The sequence below is a fragment of the Pipistrellus hanaki genome, assembly GCF_964339955.1.
Source record: "Pipistrellus hanaki genome assembly, chromosome: 1".
NCBI lineage: Eukaryota > Metazoa > Chordata > Mammalia > Chiroptera > Vespertilionidae > Pipistrellus > Pipistrellus hanaki.
Genome location: NC_140503.1, coordinates 16,179,440 through 16,202,015, shown reverse-complemented (window position 1 = coordinate 16,202,015; position 22,576 = coordinate 16,179,440). Strand labels below are relative to the sequence as shown.

Genomic DNA, 22,576 nt, shown 5'->3' with positions numbered 1-22,576 from the left:
CATGAGCCGACTTCTGGCTTCCACCATTCAGTGATTTGCACATTAGCCTTTTATTATATAGGATATTCTGTAAATGAGGCCCCCTAGAACCATAAGGGCTCCTGGATTGCAAGAGGGCACAGGCCAGGCTGAGGGAGCCCACCCCCAAGAGCACGAATTTGGCCGAAACCGGTTTGGCTCAGTGGTAGAGCATCGGTCTGCGGACTGAAAGGTCCCAGGTTCGATGCCAGTCAAGGGCATGTACATTGGTTGCGGGCACATCTCCTGTAGGGGGGTGTGCAAGAGGCAGCTGGTCAATGTTTCTCTCTCATCGACATTTCTAGCTCTCTCTCTCTCTCCTTTCCTCTCTGTAAAAAATCAATAAAATATTTTTTTTTAAAAAAGAGCACGAATTTGGTGCACTGGGCCTCTAGTTAATTATAATTAAATAAAAATTCATTTCAATTCTACTATCCACATTTCAGGTACTTAGATAGTCACATGTGGCTAATAGCTGCCATAATGCAGAACACAAATATATAAGATTTATATCACCACAGAAAGTTCTATTAGATAGTGCGGCTGTTAAAACTAGGACACATTCTAGAAATTCTAATGAGATGAAGAAATTAGTGCAGAGAATTAAAATAACAAACTCATTTTAATCTAACTTTTATTTTTAACTCACTCACTAGCACAACCCAGAATAGAAAAGTGTGCTCCATTAAAAAAAAAAAAAAAAAAAAATTAAACTACTTTATTCAGTTAGATACTGGAGTCACATTTGTTATTAACCAGTTAAATTAATATTTACTGAATGCCAATCACCTATGCCAGGTATTGTGGTAGAAGCTGGGGATTCGAAGTTGAAGAAATCACAATTTGTGATACTAAAAGCTAACCATTAGCCCAACCAGTATGACTCAGTGGTTAAGTGCTGACCTATAAACCAGGTCACAATTTGGTTCCTGATCAGGGTACATGCCCCTGTTGTGGATTTAAGCCCTACTGGGGGGCATGCAGGAGGCAGCCAATCAATGTTTCTCTCATCATTGATGTTTCTGTATCTCTCTCCCTTTACTTTCCTCTCTGAAATCAATTAAAAAAACAACAATCACTAAACATTAAACAAAAAATCAGTGCATAACCTATAAAATATATATAAATGTATTATTTATATATTCTATACAATATATTATATATACATATATATGTGTGTATATGTGCACTTGTATACATTCACACAAACATGCATATATATTTTAAAAAGCCAATTGTGATAAAAATGCAGGTGGAGTTATTTGGTCTCAAAGACAGTTCATTCTCTTTGAAAAGAATGCCTTCTTCAATTCTCCAGACCTTGTGAAAAGCAGTAAGAGATAACAAACAATCGGGATTGACCACTAGAGGTTGGCTTGGGGTAAAGTCTTTGGGATTGGTTTTCTACACCTAAAAGTGTCATATCTTCTACCGAAGGTCACAGAAAAATAACAACTGAAAAAATGATAAGTGTAATATAAATTGTGAAATATTTATTCCAAGTATCAAATTAAACTTATTCTTCTTTCCTTTGTTTTTACACTTATTTTCTTATTTACACAAGATACTTGAAGCAGTTTGAGCAGTTTATACTGCTCTTCTTCCAACTCATATCTCAAAGTTGGCATTCTTTCACTTATATTTTTAGATTCCTACTCTTCAGTTTTTGTAACCATTACATTTCGCTCAAGATAAATATCTCATCTCACTCAAACCTATTTATTTTTCCTTCCCTACATGAGCAGGTTCTTATTGAAAATTATACATGCCCAGAATAAATTGTCTATAAACACTGTAAGATATACTTCATCACCATAATAAAGGTGAGATTTACTTATAAGTTTCTAAATTATAGCCTCTACACTTCCATTGAATAGATAAATAAGACTACAACTAATGTTCCTTAGCATTCATTAACTTATTTGTACACAGCTCTAAATGAGCTCAATGCCCAATTTCTAAGTCAGCAGTTTTAAAACGTTTTGGTCTCAGAATCCAATACCACTTTTAAAAATTACTGAGGAACTCAAAGAACTTTTATGAAATATAACCAAGATTATAAAAAAAAAATTAATCTTAGGTAACTCTATTGGTTGGGATATAACCCTTGTACACCAAAATGATTGCAGGTTTGATTTCCGGTCAGAGCACATACACAGGCTGCGGGCTCCATCCCAGGTCAGGGCCTTTATGGGAGGTAATGATCAATTTTTCTCACATCGACGTTTCACTCTTCTCCCGCCTCTCTCTATAAATCAATAAACATATCCTCAGGTGAGGATTTTAAAATATTATTTTTAATGTTTACTCATTTATTACTTTTTAAAATATATTTATTGATTTCAGAGAGGAAGGGAGGAGAGATAGAAACATCAATGATGGAAGAGAATCATCAATCTGCTGCCTCCTGCATACCCCCTACTGGGGATCAAGCCCACAACCCAGGCATGTGCCCTTAGCTGGAATGGAACCTGGGACCCCTCAGTCTGCAGGCTGAAGCTCCATCCAATAAGCCAAGCCCTAACCACTGAGCCAAGCCAGCCAGGGCTGTTTACTCATTTAAAAGTAATGTTACCATTACACATTAACATAAATTACATATTTTTAGTGAAAATAATTCTGTGCCAAATAAAGTTAGTGAGAAATGGCTTAAAGAAAAATAGCTGGAGTCTCATGTCTGTTTCTCCATTCACTTTGTCATTTTGGATTGAGTAAATAAAGAAAATCTGCCTTCCCAAAGGTTTGTAATTGGGAAAGGAAAAGGTATTTTAAGTGATGATTTCTTTAAAATTAGCTGCAACGTAGAATCTGAAACCATATACCAATGAACCTGACAAAATCTTGAATTAAGATCCATTACTTTATTTTTCACTTTTTTGTTGTTGTTGTTGTTTTGTTAATCCTCATCCAAGGATATTTTCCCATTGATTTTTTTTTCCTCTTTTTTAGGGAGAATGGAAGAGAGAGGAAAAGACAGAGAAACATGGATGTGAGAGAATCACACCAATTAGTTGCCTCCTGCAGGAACCCCGACCAGGGCCCAGACCAGGGAGGAGCCTGCAACCAAGGTACGTGCCCTTGACCAGAATCAAACACAGGTCCCTTTGGTCCACAGGCCAACACTCTATACACTGAGCCGAATCAGCTAGGACTATCTTTCACTTTGAACCGGTTCTGCGACATCATGCATTGGTCATTTGGAAATATGAGTTCAATGAATTAAGCAGATTCTCGAAATATTAACCCATTTCATTATAGAATATCAAATACTTGCATTTCTTAATATCAACACTGATCTTATCTTGACCTTAAGCCAACACTTTTTAAAAAAATATATTTTCATTTTTTTAGAAAGAGGGAGAGGAATAGAGATAGAAACATTGATGATGAGAATTGTCAATCCACTGCCTCCTGCATGTCTCCTACTGAGGATGGAGCCAGCAACCAAGATACCTGTCCTTAACTGGAATCAAACCCAGGACTCTTCAGTCCACGGGCCAACGCTCTATCCACTGAGCCAAACTGTTAAGGCCAAACACTTTTTTAATTTTAGTGCATCATATGGAGAATATGCATAAATAACTTTTGCTGCATATAGAATTGTTATCTCAAGGAAAAGAACATGCACATTTGACTTGAGAGTGGAACTGATCACTTTTCACAGAACACAACTTTTACACACAATGTGACACAATGTGACAAACAATTACTTGGACTCCTGAAAGAGCCTGTGGGAAAACCAAAGGAGTCCAGACACCATGCTTTGAGAACCACTCTCCTGAGCAATAAGGCAAAATGTTACAAAATTTCATGAGTCATTACAACTTCAAGGAAACACAAATGCAATATAAAAATATCTAAATATTTCTGCTTAAATTCAAGGAAATCCAAAAGACAGAAAACCAGATCCCAAAGTAAAATATATAAGCCTCATAGTTGGCCAATATAAAGAATCAAACTCAAGAACATGAAATTCTTCTTCAAGCACTTATTCAATCTCCACAACATAAACACATTTTAGAATATAGTACATTAAGGCCATAAACAAACTTATAGATATGCCAAATAATTAGACCATAAATGTTGATTATTAACTGCCCATTAATAATAGCTAATGCTATTGCCAGGAACTGTGCTAAACTACTATATATATGGTTATTACATATAATCCTCAAAACAAAACTGTATGGTAAGTACTACTAAGTCCCATCTCACACATAAGGACACTAAAATATAAGTAGTTTGCCTAAGGTGACAGGAAGAATGATGGTAGTACTGTTAGGATTTAAAGCCAGCTCCCTTCATTTATTCTCATCTGACAACAAAGTCAATTGTCCATTCTATGGAAAAATTATGGATTAGTCTTTGGTTGAAGAGAATATTTTTTAAAAAGGGGGAAGTACAAACTCACAGTTTTTAGTTCCATCAGTACTTGTTCATCGACTCCATCATCCAAAAAGATGTCTCTCACATCATTAATAACATCTTCGATCACGGATCTGTATAATTTAGGCTTTAAATTTAAAAAAAAAAAAAAACATTTTTAAATAAAAATAAGAACATTTTTAAATAAAAATTTCATGTATTAAAATGTGTAACACATTCTCAAAAATTCAAGGTAACACAATAGTAATTTTTTCAACTATCTCCAACTTATTTCAGAAGATACGTTAAAAGACATGGCTATCCTAGAAACGTCATTTACCTTAAACGGAATTATTTGATGAATGCATATTTTAAAAAAAAGGTTTAAGATTATTTACTGCAATTAATATACAGAAAAGGTCCTTACACATACAAGGTCATACAATTTCCAATGTTGTAGTCAAAACAACTATTGTGATCCAATGTTTTATGGGTTGCAATGTTTGGTTCCTATTATTCCTTACTTGGTTTGATCCCTATATCTCATAACCTTGTCACTAAATCTTAGACTTTTGAGAACCTTATGTACCATAGTTATTGCCTGGATATAATCTGAACCTAACAACTATTCAAATTTTTAAAATCACCTACCTTCTAGGTTGTTGGTTGTTTTTTTTACCTAGTCTGTACTTTTAAGATTATCCCATTAAACTGTTTGTATACCAGCGATAATATGCCTCTTTATTTGTGTTCTGTTATTTTCTTAAGGGAAAAATTACTGGCTATTCAATAAAACAAATGATTTGTTCTGGTAAGCAAACCTGAAACTGAAATGTTTTATTAGCATCACTATGAACAACAGAGAACCCTCTAAGAATATGTGCCCCTGCCTAGCAAAAATACAAATAATAACTTGTCTCAACCGTAAGAACTACTTTTTCCTTTTCATTACAACCAGAGAAATAATTCATTTATCTGGGTTCTTGTCTTTGTTATTCCACTCACTAACTTGCTTCTTTATTTTGCTAAATCTGCCTCTGTGAACTTTAAATTATTCATGCATAAACTGTGTATCTCTACAGTGCCTCCTTATTTAACCTTTGATTCTATATATAAGGAAAGCATACCTGCCTATGAGTAGCACCTTAAGGATAACAATTTAACTACTAAATTACAAAAATACATTTACAAAGTAGTTACTCCAGAGATTACCCATAAGTAGCTCCCCACAATTTAACATAATGGATTCATTAGCACTATAGCTGATGGGGAATGTGTCGTCTTCATGAAGCATATGCATAAAGAATAATTCAGTAGAATTGCCCTTAAAATACTTACATTTATAAAAGTATGTGAGTGCATAGGCACTATTTGAAATAAGTAATTTCCAAATTATTACTCAAAATACTAAACTTTACTTGAACCAAAGTTTCTATATTTTATGAAATCCAAAGTAATTTAGGATGTTTGTCCTGTTTTTCAATACACAGATACTCCAAGCTTAAAGGGCCACAGTGCATTATCTAATGGTTAATTAGAAGATTTGTTTCAAAAGTGTTTAGTCCACTAGTGTAATATTAGAAAATAAATTAATTTCTGTATTGCACATATCAATATCCCATGCAATAAAACACCATCTCCTTAGAATTTTAATTTTTTCAAATCCAGTTTGCACAAAGCCGAATCACTCTCTTTACTCACAATTTCCCCTGACATAAATTCACTGTGGACATAAAATCCTATCTTTAAGCACTTAATCTATTTCTTTGACGCTTTGGGCACTTAATTCTATTTCTTTGAAAGCTTCATGTCTTCTGTATTTATTACAGAAAAACATAATGCAATACTACGAGTTAACATTTCTAATCTGTTTCCCCGAACACTTGAGGAGCAAACCATCACAAAGGCAAGTCCTCTGCAGCTAACAGATAACGTAAGAAAGCAATTTTAAACATTCCCCGACAACATGCACGTCCATATCCTAATTCAGAAAGCGACTGAGCTAAAAATCAACTCTTCATGAAAATATAAAGAAGGGGCAGCAATTCCATTTTCCCCTCACAAAGACGGCAAAACCCCAGATGCTGCATTTCAAAAAAAAAAAAAAAAAAAAAAAAAAACCCGGGGCCGTGAAAGCAGCCTGGCCCGTCGGGTGCGAAATGCCAGCCTCGGAGGAAAGGAGCTGGGAATAAAAGCCGAGCTCTGCACGCGCCCGCCCGCCGCCCAGGGAGCACGCACCTCCCAGCCCCGCTCTCGGCGGCGCTCACTATTTAAAGCCGGATCTGGTGTTTAAATGGAGAGGCGGTGACGTAGGCCTGAAAAGCACCTTCCCATCCTGGCAGAGTCTATATTAGAGAGCGGCAATGGCTCTATATAAACAGGGCAGCCGAAGGGAGGAGGACCACAAGACTCAGGGACCGAAAGGCAGGCTCCGCGGCCGCAGCCATGATGGATCCACCCGAGTCGCCAACGGTAACGGGGTCGGGCGGCCGCGGGCTGGTCTGTGGCGTTCGGGACCGGGCGAAAAGGTGTTTTTTTATGGTCACAATAAAAAACAAAAATAAAAAATAAAGAGCGGGGCTGGGACTAGTGATCACATTGCGTTGGTGACTTGAAAAGGTTATTATGGATGTGACTGCTTTTTGCAAACCTACGTGATCTCGCCAAGTAACCAAAACAGGGGGGACCCACGGGGGGGGGGGGGGGGAACGTAGGCAAATTTCAAGGCGAAAGCGGGGGGCGCTTGGACCACTGTAGGCTGGGTTGTTTTTTGCTTTGTTTTGTTTTGTTTTTGTTTGCTTTTTTGGTGCTTTTGCTAGTCGGAGATACCGTGGGTTTTTTTTGTTTTTTTTTTGCTTCCCCTTCGCCATTTTACCGATTCGGAAGGAACCGAGATAAGTGCTTTTCAACCTTCGTCCTTTAAAAAAACAAAAACAAAAAACATAAAATGGCCCCAAGTGAAGGCTCTCTAAGCATGACCGCCAGAAACACCCAAAGGAACGCCCCGAGCAGCCAGCCGGGAGCCGGGGACGGCTCCGGAGTGGGTCGCCGTGGGCTCGGGAACTCGCCCAATTCCCCAGGCGCGGCCGCGGCTCGGGGGCCACTCGGGGAGCCCTTCTCGCGCCAGCGCGGCCGGCCGGCTTTGGGGGGGAAGCGGCGGCTCCCCGCCCGCCCTCCCGCCCTGCCGGGGTCTGGGGCCGGGGCCGCGCGTCCGCCCCTGCCCAGCGGCCCCGGCCCCAGGCCCCGCCGGCGGCCCCCGCCCTCCCGCCGCCGCCGCGCGCCCTCGGCGCCCCCCCGCGCCCGCCGCCCGCCCGGCGCCCCGGCCCCTCCGCCCGAGGCGGGAGAAGGAGGCGGGAAGCGGCGGCGGCGGCGGCCGCGCGGGCGGCCGGGGAAGAGCCGAGGCCGGCAGTCGCCGCCGTCCCCACCCCCGCCCGGTCCGGCCGTTGCTGCCGCCTGAACGAAACACCCCCGCCGGCCACCGAACCACGTCCTTACCACGGTGTTTGTATTTGCCGAGTTCGCCATTTCCACACACAACACAAGAAGGGGGGGCCACCCCCGAGAAAACAAGCTTAAAAAAAAAAAAAAAAAAAAAAAAAAAAAAACACCGGAGGGTGACCCAAGCAAGCCACCGCAAGACGAAGGAGGGGGGACTGGGGGGAAAATGGTAAAACAAAATCGGATCCTCAAGGAGTAGAGGGGAGCGGGGAGAGGAGGAGGAGGGAGGGGGCAGACCTCCCGAAGCTCAAAACCTCGAGAATCGCCCTTTAAAAAAAAAAAAAAAAAAAAAAAGCCGAGACCCTCAAGGGGTCCGGGGGGCGTTGCCCGCCCCGCGCGCCCAGGAGGGAAACCACCACCGGTCGCCGCTCCCCACGCCGCCGCTGCCGCCACCGGCTGCAGCTCCAGCCGTCCGGTCCGCCCGCGTCTTCCCTTTATATAGTGAGCCAACGAGCTGCGCGAGCCGCCGCCGCCGCCGCTGCCGCCGAGAGACAGGGCGGAGGGGAGGGAGGGGCGGAAAGGGCGGGGGCTGCGGGGGGCGGGGCCGAGCGCGAGACACCGCGAGAGCCGCGTCGTCACGCGCGTGGAGGGCGCCGGGTGGGCGGAGTCACGGGGCTGGAGGATTGGAGCGGCGGGATCGTCGCTTCGCAAGTCACGTGATCGCGTGTGTTTGGCGCCCAGGCGGAAGTGTCCGGCCGCTCTTCTGCCGGTGAGGAGGTCGCAAACAAACCGGTCGTGGGAAACGCTACACGGGTGACACTCGAGTGCGGTGGTGCCGCTGGGACCACCTCCTGTGGGGGCGTGTCTGCTCCTCCCCGTTGCCGCGGAGGAACGAGTGGATGTGGAAACGGGCGGTGACGAGCTGCCTGGGTTAGGAATGGCCGCGCAGGGCTGGTCACGTGGCCCGGCTTCCGGGCCCGGGCGCGCTGGGACTAAGGGCAGATTTTAAATGCGGTGTCATCTCCGAGGCTGGGAGCTGGCTGGCTCGCACTCCGCGCTACGGCTTTGGCGCGTCTCGCACGGCGTGGGCCTTGCGCTTACAAAATTGCGTACGTGTCCCTAAGTGTTCCTAAATGCGTTGGAAGCCGACGTGGGCCCGCTGTGCACACGTTCCAGAATTAAATGTTGGAGTTGTTTGTCGCCACCAGGACAGCTTAAAAAACTCTCTGGGTTTTAGTTTCCCCAAGGTCTGGCCTCTGCTTTTAAGTGATTCCTCTCGGTGATGGAAATACCAAGAAAGCACACCAAGCACCCAGTACGGGTTTATGACAGAAGGGTAATTCTCTGTATTTTTTTTTTTAATGTATTGCCGAAATTCTGTGACTGCACATGGCCAGCATGTACTAATGTCTGAAATACTTGCCCCAATCCGCCAACTCACGTGGCCTGCCGCTGCAAGAGAGCGGGCAGAAAGCGACTATAAATTACCAGTGCTGACCTACTTTGCCTACGCTATATCCCACCTTTATGTCAACATTTTACACAGAACAGAGGATGCTCTGTAGAAGGCACAATTCACAGTGCCTTATTTTCTTGTCCTTAGGGATTTCGAGAGACACGGAATGTAGTCGGGACGAGTGAGGGAGTTTATCCTCAAAGGGTAAAGCAAAAGAAAATTTCCAAGTTTTATGTCGCTGAAACCAGATTTGAAGAATACCAGACGTCCTACTAGAGAGAGGAACGGATGGAATCTGCTAGGACATAAAGGAATTTGATTAGAGAAAGCAGAGGCCATAATGCTCATAAAATAGGAAGCTGTGGATAGATTTGTGAATAGGTATAAAGAATATGTTAACCTTGGGGTTCCATTTAAGGCCATATGATCCTCCACTCAACTCTTAACATTCACTTGCTTCGCAGTTCCCTGCACGGCTGCCTGTTTGGAGATAACGGGGAGCACTTTTTAAAAATGCAAAGGAGTCTTTCCTGGGTAAGGACCTCCTCAGATCAACATGCCTCTCGCCAGGGATCTCCTTCAGCCCTCTCCAGAAGAGAAGAGGAAATAAGCAGCACCTGGTGCAGAGCCCCAGTTCCTACTTCATGGATATGAAATGTCCAGGATGTTATAAAATTACCGCAGTCTTTAGCCATGTGCAAACAGTTTTATATGTTAGTTGCTCCACTGTCCTGTCAGCCAACAGGAGGAAAAGCAATGCTTTCAGGATGCTCCCTCAGAAGGAAGCAGCGCTAAAAGCACCTCGAATCAAGATGAGTGGGGAACCATCCCCATAAGTACATTTTGGATTTTTAAAAATGCACAGCAAATCAGAGTGTTCTTGATATATAGAATTATGAGTCTGCCAACATTTGTAATTTGGTTAATATCAGCTGACCATCGACCTGGAAAGTTATGCCATTCCTAGTCAATTTCACCGCGGCATTTTAAAAGGACTTATTTTTCCTTATATAAAGGATATCTGCAAAAATGTATATACACACTTTGAATAAATTATAAAGGCAGTGGTTATTAAAATTATTTCATTTTCAAAATTGAGCTATCATCTGTTTAAGTGGTATGTATATACTGAGTGGCCAGATTATTAGGATCTCTGAACACATAGTAATCTGGCCACTGGGTGTATATCCTATATAATAAAAAGCTAATATGCAAATTGTCTCCTCAACCAGGAATTCGACCAGCAGGCAGGCCGGCCAACTGCCCATGTCCCCTCCCCTGGGCCAGGCTGGTTGGACCCATGCACGAATTCAAGCATGGGCCATATATATATATATATATATATATATATATATATATATACACACACACACACTGAGTGGCCAGATTATTATGCGTTCAGAGATCATCATAATCTAGCTACTCAGTGTATTTTTTGGGGGGAGGGACACCCTGTAAATACTACCAACCATTTGCACATGGAATCCCTCACCTTCCATTTTTTTTTTTCCCTACTGATTTCAATGTAATCAGTTAGTGAGAAAGGAACAAAGAGGGAAGACCAGACATAGGAATGTCATCTGGGCAGCTTCTTTATACTCCCCAGAAAACCATCAGCCTAGTCCTGTTAATCTCTGGGGGGAGGGACCAAACAAAGGGAAATAGACACATGCCCAGTAAAGTTGAGGTAACATAGGGAAGGTATTTGCTTGTCAGTTGGTCACACCTACGGACAGAGAGAGTTGGCCAGAATGGGCATGGTCAATGCAAGCCTATAAAAATTTGGGAATACATAATCCTCTAAATCAGTGGTTCTCAACCTTCCTAATGCCTCTACCCTTTAATACAGTTCCTCATGTTGTAGTGACCTCCAACCATAAAATTATTTTCATTGCTACTTCATAACTATAATTTTGCTACTGTTATGAATCTTAATGTAAATATCTGTGTTTTCTGATGGTCTTAGGCAACCCTGCTAGCGGTCCTCAACCTGTCACAGGTTGAATTACATCCCCTCCATTAACTGTACTACTTGGTATTCTTAACCATCAGTTAAGAGTAAGACTGCTGCCGAAACCAGCGTTGACCTGCAGCCTGAAGGGTCCCAGGTTCAATTCCAGTCAAGGGCATGTACATTGGTTGCGGGCAAATCCCCAGTAGGGGATGTGCAAGAGGCAGCTGATCGATGTTTCTCTCTCATCGATGTTTCTAACACTCTATCCCTATCTCCCTCTCCGTAAAAAATCAATAAAGTATATATGTATAAAGGAGTAAGACTGCTACAGACAGGATAAGGGAAGAATTTATGAGATTTACTCTCCACAAAATTACTCCTGCAGGGATTGATGACACAGGTATGTTCTGATGGGTCTGTCCTAAGAAATAATGGAATATAGTTCAGAAAACCCAGTCCTGGCCTCCTGAAGTCCTTCAGACTCCCTCAAGGCCCTGTCTCAGTCGGCCTCTCCACTCACTGTAAATTGCAACATTGCTTAAGTGCTTGATTAATATTTTCCCAGAACTCTTCCCCAATATGCTTAGCATCTAAGTACCCATCATGGATTCTATTCCCATTCATTGTTTTTTAATCCTCATTTAATGATAATATATTAATATTTTCAATCAAAATATGTGTGCCAGTCATTTTAGCTTCAGAAAAAGATATTTTCTGATGTTGCGCCAAAATAGTGGATCTGAGTAATTTGGAGGCTACAGCCCTTTAACTCAGAAAACTGAGGATTTGTGAACAGAAAACTCCCGAGTAAGACTGGATTGAGAATCATATTTAAATACTTTTTATTTGAACTTTTTCTTCTCTCTGCCCAAAAGCTTAACTAACCCTTCTAATTTTAGCAAGTCCTTGGACCATATGAAACATTTATACTGGACTTTCAGTTTGTGAATTCATGCTTTGTAACAGTCATATACTTAAACAGATAAATACAGAATAGTGCTCTCTTTGTGATGAATTCTTTTTTTTCCTTCAAAATATTTTCATTTGGCAGATTAAAAAGTTACTTATTTCTCTAAATATTCTGCCTAAACACTGTTTAACTGCCAAACAAATGAAGGGAGGAAATCAATGCATAAATTTTAATATACTATAAACAAAATAAACACCAACCCTTATATATCCAAACATTTAAATGTTTATTGTCCAAATGACTATTTAAGCAGCAATGCTAAGAAAGAAGAAAATGTATCTACAGATATGAAGGATTAAGATTTACTCTTGAAGCAGCTATGAGAATATTTTAGGATTTTTAAGAAATAGAAGTTTTCATTGATTTCAGAGAGGGGAAGAGAGAGAGAAACATCAATGAGAGAGAATCATTGATTGGCTGCCTTCTGCACACCCCGCACTGGGGATCAAGGCTACAACCCGGGCATGTGCCCTGACCGGGAATTGAACTGTGTCCTCCTGGTTCATAGGTTGACACTAAATCACTGAGCAAACCAGCCGAGCAAGATGAGACATCTTTGAATAGCAATAGGAGGGTACTTGAAGCAAGTTGAACCCAAATCAAATATTACTTTATAATGCAGCTAAAAAACAAAACATGAAAACTCAAATTGGTCACTATTGGAGGACATTAAAGAAATAACTCGTTATTTTGAAGATTGGTAAATAAAGAAAAATAATCAAGCATGTATGCCGTCTCTCCTACATAAACTGAACCACCAAGTACCAAATAGTAGATGTAGTGAGTGAAATATATGTCCATGTGCTAACCCATGAACCTGTGAATATTACCTTATGTGGGTCTCTGGTAGTGTAATGAAAAAGGATTTTGTGATGAGCTCAGATTGGAATATACACTAGTAGACCCTAAATCCAATGACAAATTGTCCTTATAAGGGACACACAGAGGTGAACAAACAGAAGAGGAAGAGGGAATGTATCCAGAGTGGCAGAAATTGGAGCGATGCCACCACAAGGAAGGGCAGCAGCCACTAGAAGTTCGAAAAGGAAGAACAGATTCTCCCCTGTGAATCCCTTAATTTTGGACCTCTGGCCACCAGAACTGTGAGATAAATTTCTGTTTTTTTTTAAGTCTTGAAGTTTGTGGTTATTTATCACAACACTCAGGAAATTAATACAGTAGATGAGAGAAAGTTTCTCTGGAAAAAGTGTGGCAGCTAGTTAGTGAATAAAGTGTGCAGGAAGCAACTGATCAATGATTCTCATCATTGATGTTTTTATCTTTCCCTCTCCCTCTGTGAAATCAATAAAAATTATATATATATATATATATATATATATATATATATATATATATATTTAAATATGTGAATAAGGAATGAAAAATCAACATTTTGCAACCTCTGATGAATTAAGAGATGGAGGCGTTAAGCACTGACATCTGCCAACATCACAGAAAAGAAAACAAACAGATATTATGTGCTTCCTGATGAAGATCAGGCCATTATCCATAAGCTAGTCTTACCCCTACCCACCACCCAAAAATATAACTCCTGAATGTGATCAAACTTCTAGATCCAACTAACAATTTACAAAAAACACAGAGGATGCAGGAACATGGTAAGCTACATATCAAGAATGCAGTCCACAAAATCCAGACCCTGAGAAGTGGTAGGACAAATGATCCAATTTCTTCAACAAATAAATGTAGGGAGAGAGAATCTACAGATCAAAAGACATGTAAGAGACCTGTCAATCTATGTGGGAAACTTATTTGGATCCTAATTCAAACAAACTTCAAAACAAAGATGACAATTATGAAATAATTAAATTGCAACACTTACTGGCTATTTGATGAAATTAAAGTTATTGAATTAAATATTAAAAAAATAAGAGTAAACCCAATGAAGTCTTATTTTATAATCAGTAATGGTTCTTTATCCACACAGCTTGTCTTCTAGTTAAAAGAGAATGACTATTCCCAAGATGGCCTGGTAGTGTTAGAAATGTAATTAATATTAAACATGTGTTTAATTACATGGGTTTCCTCTTTCTTGGATTCTTGGCTTTCAACTACATATGCTTTATCTTGATTTACAAATTGAACAGCTGTGATTTTCACCAGTTAAAAATGGTGAAAATTAAAGTGCTGGCTCAGACTGGCTCAGAATATTATTAAAATGTTCTTCTAGTGGTCAAATTATCTTTTGATTTACTTGCCAACTTTATATTCTTACTCATGTTCCTTTACCTTGATTGAGGTTTCTGATGCTACAGATAATTCTGGATAGGCAACTTTCTAATAAAATACATCATAGAAGGTAAATTATATCTGTGGTTTATCTACAAACTATATCTTAGGGAATTATTACCGAAACTAGAACTAGATGAGCCAATATTTCAAAAATATTTTTGTTGATTTTGAGAGAGAGAGGAAGGGAAAGGGAGAGAGGAACATGCATGTGGAAGTGAAACATTGATTGGCTACCTCCAGCAACATGTGCCCTGACCAGAAATCAAACTGGCAACCTTTTGATGCCAACTAGCCATACCAGCTAGGGCTAAATGAATAAATTTTATTTCTTCTCATTACATAACTTCCTCTGGTAGTAGAAATAGTAGAGATTATAAAAAGTGAGTGAGCAGAAAAATTACTATAGATTCCAGACCAGATTGAAAATAAGGAGTTTGCATAAATACCAAAGGCTAGTCTTTGTTTAAACAAAGATTGTGAGAAAATCAAGGAGTGCAATTCAAATACCTTCTTGAGAACAAAACACTGGAATGTTGTAGGATGGTTCTTCAAAGTAATGAGAGAGCCAGTAGGCAATAAAAATGGATATTTAAACAGGAAAAAATGGAAATTTTTTAAATAGTGAGGAATTAGCCATATTGTATTAACTGCAAAGTTGAGAAATAGCAACAATAATAGATTTACTTTAAAGCTTTAATCTCATGGTATCTCCTTTGAAGGTTGTAACAGTCAAATGAGATAAGCAATATTATGCCTTTATTGTAGATAGAAAACTGAGACTCAATTTAAGCAGGGACTTGCCTAAAATCTAATTGCTACTTGTGAACTTTTAGAGGTTCACACCTGTCTTAGAAATAAGAACCTATCAATCTAGGATAATATAAAGTTTTTAATCAAATTATGTTCTCCCTAAGTTTGTCAAATATATATTAATTATGTAATGTGTTAATCTTCATTTGCAAGAAGAAGTCTATAGCATATACAAAATTGAGAGGTGAAATCAATACTTTGGCCTGGTTAAATATAATTGCCTTCATAAAAGCATCATCAAAATGCATTTATTAAATCATTTAAGTAACTGGTTTCTCAGTTTCTACATCAGTAGAAAATAATCTATTTCCCCTTCCAAATAGCACTCAATTATTGAATTTGGCAAGAGCAGCCGTTGTCTAGCAAGATTCCCTATAACCAAAACATTTCTGTCTAGCTTTATAATTATATTGCAAAAGCTTTCATAAAACAAGAAAATTAAGGACGACCATTTTTAAAGGGAGAACATCGGGAAGGTTAGTATTCCCAAGAAGGCCTGGTAGTGTTATTTTACCCAGTGTGTCAGTGGTATAACTCCCATTATGTAGATGGAAAAATAAATTACATTGGGCCTGTGCCAATGTCATTGCACAATAAATTAGAAGAGGCAACTTATATTGATAGATATAGTGGTATAGCAAGCACCCAAGAGTGTGAGCTTTGGAATCAGAAACCAAGAATCCTGCTTTTGCTTTGACCTTGAAACAAGTTGTTTCATCTGTAAAATGGCAGTAATATTACCTAATTTTCTAAAAAATTATTTGGGGGGGGGGGCGGGGGGAAAGGAGGAAGAGAGAGAGACAGGGACACACAGAGAAATATCAATGTGAGAGAAAAACATTGATTGGTTGCCACCCACATGCACTCCAACCAGGAACCAAAACGTAGGCATGTACCCTGACTGGGAATTGACTGGGACAATGCTCAACCAATACCTATAGACTTGGGTGAATTCCTCAAATTCTTGAGGTTCCAAAAATGTCTTGTGGTTCCCTATCATCTTTCAGGAAAGCAACCTTCGTCCCTTCCTTATTTGGAAAGACTGACATGAACCACGTGACCTAGCTACCGTGTTTCCCTGAAAATAAGACCTACTTACAGGTTTCCTTCTGAGTGAACTATAAGGCATCCACCCCGAAAATAAGGCCCCCTAGGCTCTGTCTAAGAATGCTATTGCTAAACATGAGAGATTTGGTCCACTGATTCTGAAAGAAATGGAGTCACAAGAAATTCACCAGGAAATTCAGGAATTGGATTGTTATGATGATGTTCCAGAAGATGATGACATGATTGTCATTGAATAAATGAGTAAATTCTTGATACTGTAGGATTCACAGTTTGTCTGGTTTGTGTTGACAACTACCTTACTACCGTACAGTATACAGGTAATAAATTTCCTTTATTTTCATTTAAGAATAAATGTGTACCATATTCTTCTTCATGGAAAAATAAGACATCCCCTGAAAGTAAGACCTAGCGCATCTTTGGAAGCAAAAATTAATATAAGACACTCTTATTTTCGGGGAAACAAGGTAAGTACCAGGCTTTCTCCAAGGAGTTCTTATTGGCTTCAAAGTCAGTTTTCATTCCTTCAAATTTTCTGGTGACATCCAGAGTCCAGGTATGTCTCTCTTAGACATAACATTCCAGTCAAGGTCTTGGTTAATAAAACCAGAATTGGAAACTGGTCTTATTCATGTAAATGTTAGAGGCAAAAATAGAATTTTGGGGACTAGCTTAAAGAAAAGACATTCTGACCTGGTTAGGAGTTGTATGCCCCTAGGACCTGGAAGTCAACGTTGGACCTAGGAGCCAACCTTGGACCTTTGGAATCATTCTCATTCAAGACCTGCCTATTATTTTGAGAAGATTAAAAACTTGTTGCCCAAACAATGGAGTCCCACCCCAGCCTCCTACTTCCCCAAGCCTGTAATCCCTACTTCCCCATGTAATTTTTATCTTACCCTATATAAGCAACTGACTTATGCGGGGCTGCAGAACAGATTTTTGTGGATGACCTGCTGCTTTCCCATACTGATGGCATTATTGGAATAAACGCTGATATGATTTAACCCTGTCTCTGCTTAATTGGCTCAAGTAGTGACAGACAGCACAGACCCATTGATTGTCCAGTTACACAAATAAATGCATTTCGATTACTCACTTTTTAAGAATTGCCAAATTTTGGGAGAATAAGGTAGGGAGAAAAATACATATACTTCAACAAATTGATTTAAAAACCAAGTCTCCTTGCATCTGGAAAGCAAGAGGAAAATCCTTGTCCTTTTAACAAAGAGGGAAAGAATCAAATTCTAACTGTATTAGCTTACTTTTGATCTTTAAATTTGTTTACTGAATTAAAATTTATTCAGGAAAGCATGGGCAGGGGGTTTTAATAGAATTAATCAGCTTTATGCTGATATACCAAAATGAGGTTTATTCTCTTAACTTCATTTGCCCTTGGGTGTGGTCAGCAAATGACACAAATTGCATTTCTGGGAATGGGTTAATATTCATTCAGACTGGTCCAATATTCTCCCTGATAGAGAAGGATTATACTCATAGCCCCCGAGAAACCTGTCCCCTGAGTCTGAAGTCCAACAGCTGCGCTAATCGCTTTTATAATAACTGGCCCACAGGGTCCCACAATTATACCTCCAATATAAAAGTAAAAGAACAAAGCAAAGGTGTCAATTTTCAATATCCCAGATGAGCCCCCCTCCCCCCCCAAAAAAGATACCAAAATTCCAGTAGAGTCCAGGTTTGTGGTCTCATGAAATCAAAAAATGAGCCAAAAAACGGTTTGGCTCAGTGGATAGAGCATCGGCCTGTGGCCTGAAAGGTTCCAGGTTCTATTCCAGTCAAGGGCATGTACCTTGATTGTGGGCACATCCCCAGTAGGGGGTGTGCAAGAGGCAGCTGATTCTCTCTCATGGATGTTTCTAACCCTTTCTCCCTCTCTCTTCCTCTCTGTGAAAAAATCAATAAAATATATTATTTAAAAAAGAAATCAAAGAATGAGCTTCAACATCATCAAAATGTCCATACTTCCCAAAACAATCTATAGGTTCAATGCACTTCCCATTAAAATACCAACGGCATATTTCACTGACCTAGAAAAAACTCTCCAAAAGTTCATTTGGAACACATGTGTCAAACACAAGGCCCGCGGGCCAAATCCAGCCCGCCAGGCCTTGCAATGTGGCCCGCACCGCGCTGTCATCACTGCACTCCGCTGTCAGTTTATGACATTGTCAGTTTATGACTGTTCAGTAAACCATTCGGCCCGCGATTTAGGCTGGATTTTAGATTTTGGCCCCTTCTCTGATTGAGTTCGACACCCCTAATTTGGAACAACAAAAGACCCCGAATAGCCACAGCAATCCTGAGAAAGAAGAGTAAAGTAGGAGGGATCTCAATACCAGACTTCAAGCTGTATTACAAAGCCACTTTTCTCAAAACAGCCTGGTACTGGCACAAGAACAGACATATAGATCATTGGAATAGAATTGAGAACCCAGATATCAACCCAAATCACTATGCTCAATTAATATTTGACAAAGGAGGCACGAATATACAATGGAATCAAGACAGTCTCTTCAATAAATGGTGTTGGGAAAATTGGACAGATACATGGAAAAGAATGAAACTTGATCATCAACTTACACCATCCACATATGACGGGAAACCATAAAAATACTAGAGGCATCCACAGGCAGCAAAATCTCAGACATATGCCAAAAGAATTTCTTCACTGATACTGCCCCTAGGGCAATGGAAGCTAAAGAGAAAATAAACAAATGGGACTACATCAAAATAAAAAGCTTTTTATAGCAAAAGAAACCATCAACAAAACAACAAGAAAGCCCACTGTATGGGAGAACATATTTGCAAATGTTACCACTGATAAAGGTTTAATCTCCAACACCTACAGACAGCTTATACAACTAAATAAAAGGAACATGAATGATCCAATTAAAAAATGGGCAATGGACCTAAATAGAATATTCTGAAAAGAAGACAGAAGGAAGGCCAAAAGGCACATGAAGACATGCTCAAAGTCACTAATTATCTGAGAGATGCAAATCAAAACAACAATGCGGTACCATCTCACACCTGTCAGAATGGCCAACATCAACAAATCAACAAACGACAAGTGTTGGCGAGGTTGCGGAGAAAAAGGAACCCTCGTGCACTGCTGGTGGGAATGCAGACTGGTGCAACCACTGTGGAGAACAGTGTGGAGTTTCCTCAAAAAACTGAAAATGGAACTCCCATTTGACCCAGTAATCCCACTTCTAGGAATATATCCCAAGAAACTAGAAACACCAATCAGAAAGGATATATGCACCCCTATGTTCATAGCAGCACAATCTACAATAGCTAGAATTTGGAAACAGCCTAGGTGCCCGTCAGCAAATGATTTGATCAAAAAACAATGGTACATCTACACAATGGAATACTATGCTGCCATAAAAAAGAAGGAATTCTCATCATTTGCAGCAACCTAGATGGAATTGGAGAACATCATGCTGAGTGAAATAAGCCAGTCAATGAAAGGGAAACACCAAATGACCTCACTCATTTATGGATAATAAAGAACATTATAAACTGATGAACCAAAAGATAGATATAGAGACAGTAAAGTAACAGGCAGACTGTCAAATTGCAGTAGGGAGGGTAGGGAGATTTGGGGGAGATAATAGATCAACCGAAGGATTTGTATACATGCATATAAGTACAACCAATGGACACAAAACTCTGGGGAGGGAGGGTATGTATGGGAGGTGGGGGCAATGGTAAAATATGTACACCGATAATTTAATTTAAAAAAAATGAGTTTCTCAGACCAAGAGATAAGCAAAGTTTAGGAAGGGGACCTGAGTGGGTTGTCACAGGAGCTCACTAGTCTAGGGGTTTAAATTTCCCTGCTCTTGCATTCTATTGGCTCTTAAAAACAAACAACAACAACAACAACAAAAAACAGCCAATCTCCTTTTGCTCTAATAACCCAGCTTTTAGTTCCCTGCTCTTGGGTTCAGGGGGAAGGGAAGCCCTATGGTTTGTATGATACTTTCTATCTATCTTGCTCACATCCTGACCATCTGGCTTCTTTCTTCCTTACCTACCATCTTCCCTCCCTGTGACCCTTACCCTAAACTGCCTGATTCCATCTAACTCCTCATTGTTTCGTTAGTAGAAATATAGTATGTTAAGAGGAGAGACTATGTAGGAGGGTCAAAAAATTGCTATGATGGTGATGTTTATTGTTCAAAAGGCTAACTTTTGGAGGCACTGTCTCCACATCTCTCAGGACACATTAAAAACACTTCTGGCCCTGAGTGGATAAAGCGTCAGCCTGTGGACTGAAAGGTCCCAGGTTGGATTCCGGTCAGGGGCATGTGCCTTGGTTGTGGGCACATCTCCGGTGAGAGGTGTGCAGGAGGCAGCTGAACGATGTTTCTCTCTCATTAATGTTTCTGACTCTCTATCCCTCTCCTTTCCTCTCGGTAAAAAGTCAATAAAATACATTTAAAAAACAAACAAACAAACAAACAAATAAAACAACACTTCTGATCTGAAACAAGTACTTGAAAATAGTACTGCCAAGATCTAGAGGATTTGGGATACGTTAGTTACTGCAGTATTTAATCCTCCTCTCCGCCAGCCCCTCCACCCCCTACCCTTGGGATTCCAGAGACAGCATAGAGTTGGGAAGGGGATTAGCTCTGCTATTATTGAAGCGTGAAATGATTCATAAAAAGAAGTCTCAGAGCACAAAGAACTTAGGTCTGGGTTTAGAGATAAGGAGCATTGGCTTCTAAGTTCCAGCCCATATTTGATGGTGCTGCCTGGCCAAAGGGAACATCCCCCAGAAAGAAGCATTGCCTCCCTGCGAGTAGGAATGTCATCCCTGACATTTTTGTGGAAAAGGTCAGGGACACTGAGTAGAGACCAGGTCTCTTCATTCTCTTAGAAGTGAGTGTTCACTTTTTTTTTTTTTTTTTTAAGCCAAAGTGTTCTGCTCTTCTTTCTTTCTTTCTTTCTTTCTTTCTTTCTTTCTTTCTTTCTTTCTTTCTTTCTTTAATAAGTTTTTATTGTTCATATTATTACAAATGTTCCTTTTTTTCCCCCCCACCATTGCTCTCCTCCACCAGGTTCCCACCCCACCCTCTGCCCTTTCCCCACTCCCCATTGTCCTCATCCATAGGTGCACAGTTTTTGTTCAGTCTCTTCCCATATCCCCCTCTCCCCTTTTCCCCAACAATTGTCAGTTCACTCCCCTTCCATAACTCTGATTCTATTATATTCAACAGTTAATATTGTTCATCAGATTTTTTTTAATTTCCTTGGTTTTTAGATTCACTTGTTGACAGTTACGTATTTGTTGTTCATAATTTTTTTTAAAATATATTTTATTGATTTTTTACAGAGAGGAAGGGAGAGAGATAGAGAGCCAGAAACGTCGATGAGAGAGAAACATCAACCAGCTGCCTCCTGCACACCCTGCACTGGGGATGTGCCCGCAACCAAGGCACATGCCCTTGACCGGAATCAAACCCGGGACCTTTCAGTCCGCAGACCGACGCTCTACCACTGAGCCAAACCGGTTTCGGCTGTTGTTCATAATTTTTATCTTTATTTACTTTCTCTTCTGAAAGAACACCCTTCAGTAATTCATATAATTCTGGTTTGGTGTTGATGAACTCCTTTAGCTTTTTTTTATTAGTGAAGCTCTTTATCTGACCTTCGATTCTGAGTGATAGCTTTGCTGGATAGATTATCTTTGGCTGTAGGTTCTTCACCTTGAATATTTCTTGCCATTCCCGTCTGGCCTGCATGGTTTCTGTTGAGAAGTCAGCTGACAATCGTATAGGTGCTCCTTTATAGGTAACTACCTGCTTTTCTCTTGCTGCTTTTAATATTCTCTCTTTGTCTTTTGCTCTTGGAATTTTAATTATGATGTGTCTTGGTGTGGTCCTCTTTGGATTCCTTTTGTTTGGAGTTTCTGTGCACTTCCTGGACTTGTAAGTCTAATTCTTTCACTAGGTGGGGGAAGTTTTCTGTCACTATTTCTTCAGTATGTTTTCAATATCTTGCTCTCTCTCATCCTCTGGGACTCCCATAATTCTGATGTTGGTTCCCTTGAAGTTGTCCCAGAGGTTTCTTACATTATCTTCAATTTTCTGGATTCTCTTGCCTTCTAGCTTCTGAGGAGGAGTGTCTTCTGGTTCTTTATGTTCCAAATCTTTGACTTGATTCTTGTGATCTTCCCTTCTGTTTTTAGGACTCTGTATAATATTTTTTATTT

General features: G+C 40.2%; 1 protein-coding gene across 1 annotated transcript in view; it reads right to left on the bottom strand.

Annotated features, from left to right (window-relative positions):
• The window catches only part of GTF2A1 (general transcription factor IIA subunit 1), a 37,874-nt gene extending 29,528 nt beyond the window's left edge, over positions 1-8,346 (bottom strand). Inside the window, exons 1-2 of the mRNA XM_084891686.1 lie at positions 7,879-8,346; positions 4,430-4,531 (exon numbers count right to left, since the gene is read on the bottom strand). Of these exons, the coding sequence (XP_084747812.1) occupies positions 4,430-4,531; positions 7,879-7,908 (132 nt within the window). The 5' untranslated portion in view covers positions 7,909-8,346. The remainder of the gene's footprint in view (positions 1-4,429; positions 4,532-7,878) is intronic.
• Between the last annotated feature and the right edge of the window lie 14,230 nt (positions 8,347-22,576).